This window comes from Lolium rigidum, chromosome 6 (genome assembly GCF_022539505.1).
Source record: "Lolium rigidum isolate FL_2022 chromosome 6, APGP_CSIRO_Lrig_0.1, whole genome shotgun sequence".
NCBI classification, from domain to species: Eukaryota; Viridiplantae; Streptophyta; class Magnoliopsida; order Poales; family Poaceae; genus Lolium; species Lolium rigidum.
In genome coordinates, this window is record NC_061513.1 from 281,816,090 (window position 1) to 281,820,086 (window position 3,997).

Consider the following 3,997-nt stretch of genomic DNA (forward strand, 5'->3'; position numbering starts at 1 on the left):
GAGAAACGAGTGTGGTGTGGGTGGGTGGGGATCTCCAGATCGGCGGACCGAGAAGGCTCTGATTACCAATTGTAAGCATCTACTAGATCCTACAGAGAATCACATAGAACACACGAATTGGGGAATTGAGTTGTTGTGGCTGTATTCCACCCATCCTCCCTCACAGCCAATTCATACACGGCATCAGCCGATACATTCTTTCTTAACTTACAAGCCAAGTTTCAGTGGAGCAACTATCCTCGCCTAAATAGTACTCTGCCGTCTCTCTCTCGGTTACATGTCTTACTGGACCCAATTGCCATCGCTGAGCCACCTTGGGGCCCAACGCTGCCTCCTGGGCCGGCCCGTCTCAGCTTGGTTACTTGGTGAAGCTTCACTTGTCGACGCACCGCTGCCAGTAGGAGCCAGGTCGTTGACACACCGGCACCAAGAACAGCTCTCCCATGGCGGAAGAAGTAGCGAGCAAGAGGATCAAGACGGAGAAGGACCATGGAGCGGGGCCGGAGCCGGACGGGGCGGCGGCGGAAGGGGGCAGGTCGGATGGCGAGATATTCGTCAAGATACAGTCCGAGGTCCTCTGCTGCAGGATCTGCCTCGAGCCCCTCAAGCCACCCGTCTTCAAGGTAATCATCGGTCGCCAGTCACCAGCCGCATTCGGTTCCTGTCACTGCGATTAATTGTTTTACTGTCCGTACCGCACTCGGTGCCTCTGTTCTTTCTTCTTACCGAGACTAGATCGATGTACTCCCTAGAATTTTTTCTGATTGATGTTAGGAGTAAAATGAGCAACCTTTCTCCCAGATACTGGCTGTAGCGCTCTAGCATATAATGCACTTCGGCAAGGTGAAAAATTCCTGCCGTTATCTTCGAAATTTATACGATATGTCAGTGGGTCAACAATTTAACAGTTCTCTGAAACTTACCTGTTTGGCTGCTGCTCTTGTTGCTAGGATGACCAAATGCCCCTTTTGTAGAATCTTTACTGTTGGTGAGCGAAAACTGAATGTAGCGGTTAGCACTTGATTTCCAATCTGCTGGGTAGCACACATTGCATATAGACAACAGTCAGGAGGTAAAGTTGCCTGCATTTTCTCTGAAATTTAATTATACTTGCTCGGCTGCTGTTGTTCTTGCTAGGATTACTAAATTGGCACCTTGTAGGATCTTTCCTGTTGCTGTCTCAAAGCTGAATGCAATTAGGACTCAGTTTCCAATCTAGTGGGTAGTAGTCAAATGCAATTAGGATCTTAACTGTTTGTGTCTCCAAACCAAAAGTAATTTTGCATTACTCAACTGTTAGATTGAAAACTGAGTGCTCTCTGCATTCAGCTTTGGGACACCAAGAAGTAAGAATCTACAAGGTACTGGTTTTGTAACGTAGCAAGAACATCAGGAGTTGAGCAAGCATAATTAAGTTTCAGAGAAAATGCAGGCAACTTCACCTCCTGAATGCTATCATATGTGTAAGACTAACATTTCAGTACTACTGGCGACAGTGTGTAATGTCTCTCCTCAGTCCTTTCATCAGTTCATAATAGAAGGATGTCAATCATCTAGGGCATTATAAGAGATTAAATGACCTAACTTAAAACAGGCTCCTAGTGTGTAGCGTTTAAGTGCCAGTTTAGCTGCTGTCTTATTATGTAGAATCTTAACTGTTGTGCCTCAAAATATGAAACTAGTTTTCCAGTATTGAGCAGAGTAACATTCTATTTTCAATCTAGTGTGTACAGGTGAAAGTCTAGGTTGGCTGATCTCTTAATTCGCAAAAAAAAAAAAAAAGGTTGGCTGATCTCTTACGATGCAGTAGATGATCGATACCCTTCTGTTTCTGCTTGCGTCACAAACTATTCACTGTTGTGTATTTCTCCAGTTTTTTATTGGTTCTTTGTTGCTGCCAAACGTTATACTAATATTCTTGTATTTCTTCAGTGCGAGGCTGGACATGTTTTGTGTTCTGTGTGCATGGAAAAGCTCCGCGAGGTTGGGTCTGTTTTAGGATTGGGCATTTTTTGTGATGTGTGTCGCAAAAATACTAACTACTGCCGTTGCGTCGAACTCGAGCAAGTCATCGACGCCATCAAAGTGCCATGCTCAAACCAGACATATGGCTGCAATGAGTCCATCATCTACCACGAGAAAGAGAAACATGAAACTGAATGTACACATGCTCCATGCTACTGCCCAGAGAATGACTGTGATTTCAGAGGGGGAACATGTTGTCTTCTGGACCACTTCGTCACAGCGCACGGCTGGTCGCCGACCAACTTCAGCTACAACAAACCACTGAAGATATCCGTTGCTCGTGACCACCGGTTCACGCTCCTCGTCGGGGAAGACCAAACCATGTTCCTCCTGACCAATACTCCGACGGAAATCGGCAGCGCTATCACCATGGTCTGCATCCGGCCTCATGAATCTGAACCGAGCTATTCATGCAACATATCGGCTGCTCAGGTTGTTGCTGGTGGAAAAGCCGAAGGGAGGCTTGTGTTCCAGAAGGATCCTCTTGTGTCAAGCAACTCGCTGGTGGGTGGAGTTCAGTTGGGCAAGTTCTTCCTGCTGGTTCCCCCTGAACTCGCTGATCGCTCATCTGGTGAACTCACCTTACACATCCGTGTTGACAGACTGGCGCCATAGAGATCTCTCAGCAAGTAGTGGTGGACAGGAAAATCTGGGTCACACATATGGGTTCTTTGCAACTAATCTCAGCATGTAGTTCTATGCTCTTTAATCACCACGGACTGAAGTAAGTAGGCTGAGTTTGGAAGAAAAATGTTTCATTATCTAGCTTGTTGTCTGTAATGGTAGAAGTTAACTGTCCAAACTCGAAACTCATGAGTGTCATGGTAGAAGTTATCTACTTAAATTCACGAGCGTCATGATTGGCTTACTAACCGAAGTACCAATTGAAGCTCGTGCCACTTAGAACTGTACTATTTGTCAAGTATGAACAGTTAGTAAGATGAATCTCATTGTACTAGTATATGATCCTAGAGTTGCTGTAGATGTAAACACTTAATTCTTCAGTTGGACGTAGTTATTCTTTGCTTCTCTGCATTACACAAAATGTTCATACTTCTCTGCATTGTAAGATGAATCTCATTGTAATATGGTGGACACAGTTATTCTTTGCTTCTCTGCATTACACAAACGACGGTGCAGACGCGGCGCTCAATATATGAAGCTGGTACCGGTCGCTGTGTTTGTTAGTACCACTATTGTCATTTCTCAAGATTCAGTTCTAGGACGGACCACATGAAAACGAGACAACGGCGAAATAGTATAACCCGTCATTGATTTTATACGAACTAGTTGACCCCGCACGTTGTTAACCAAAAATGTGTCAATAAACCACTCTAGAGAGACGGGTGCATGTCCTCCAATTAGATCATGGTCAATGCAAGGTGCTTAATAGAGGTGTTTTAAAAAACATACCGATTTCTAGAACCGTTCCTATCTTTCTAGACAAATGCTTAAATTAGCACCTCCAGCGTAGAATAAACACAAGTGTTAAAAGACAAGGGCAGGTTTAGTTTTGCAAGCACCTCCGACTATACATGGCCTTAAAGATCTGATAGACCTAATTCTTGACTACATTGTAGTACGGAAGAGCTAAGAGACACAAATGACTTACATATTGTTATTTTTGTGTAGCCAGAAGTATTTGAGATTTTCCACCCTCGTAGCATGCACCCTTATGTACATCTAATAATTTTTTCAACTATGTTTTTTTTAAAGAGCTACTTGCATCTCGAGCTCCAAATGGAACTTCTGTCGGCCGCTGTTGTATCGAAGATGGAATATCTGTATCACCGATGGGGCCTATATTCTTGAGGATGGTAGGGACTCCGTGGCAGAGAAGGATCAGAACATGTCGTCTATATGTGCAGATGATTGTGATCATCATTTCGATAAAATTTTCTTGCTCCTTGGGTGGCGGCTTCGACGTAGCTTGGTGGCTGTGTTATGGGCTCACTTGGAGAAGACACCGCAC

General features: G+C 44.5%; 1 protein-coding gene across 1 annotated transcript; it reads left to right on the plus strand.

The window, feature by feature from the left end:
* Nucleotides 1-443: 443 nt before the first annotated feature.
* On the plus strand, nucleotides 444-2,640 carry LOC124664253 (E3 ubiquitin-protein ligase SINA-like 8). Its single transcript, XM_047201815.1, has 2 exons — nucleotides 444-623; nucleotides 1,933-2,640. Exons 1-2 carry the CDS (start codon nucleotides 444-446, stop codon nucleotides 2,638-2,640), a joined length of 888 nt encoding a protein of 295 aa, XP_047057771.1.
* The last annotated feature ends 1,357 nt before the right edge of the window (nucleotides 2,641-3,997 follow it).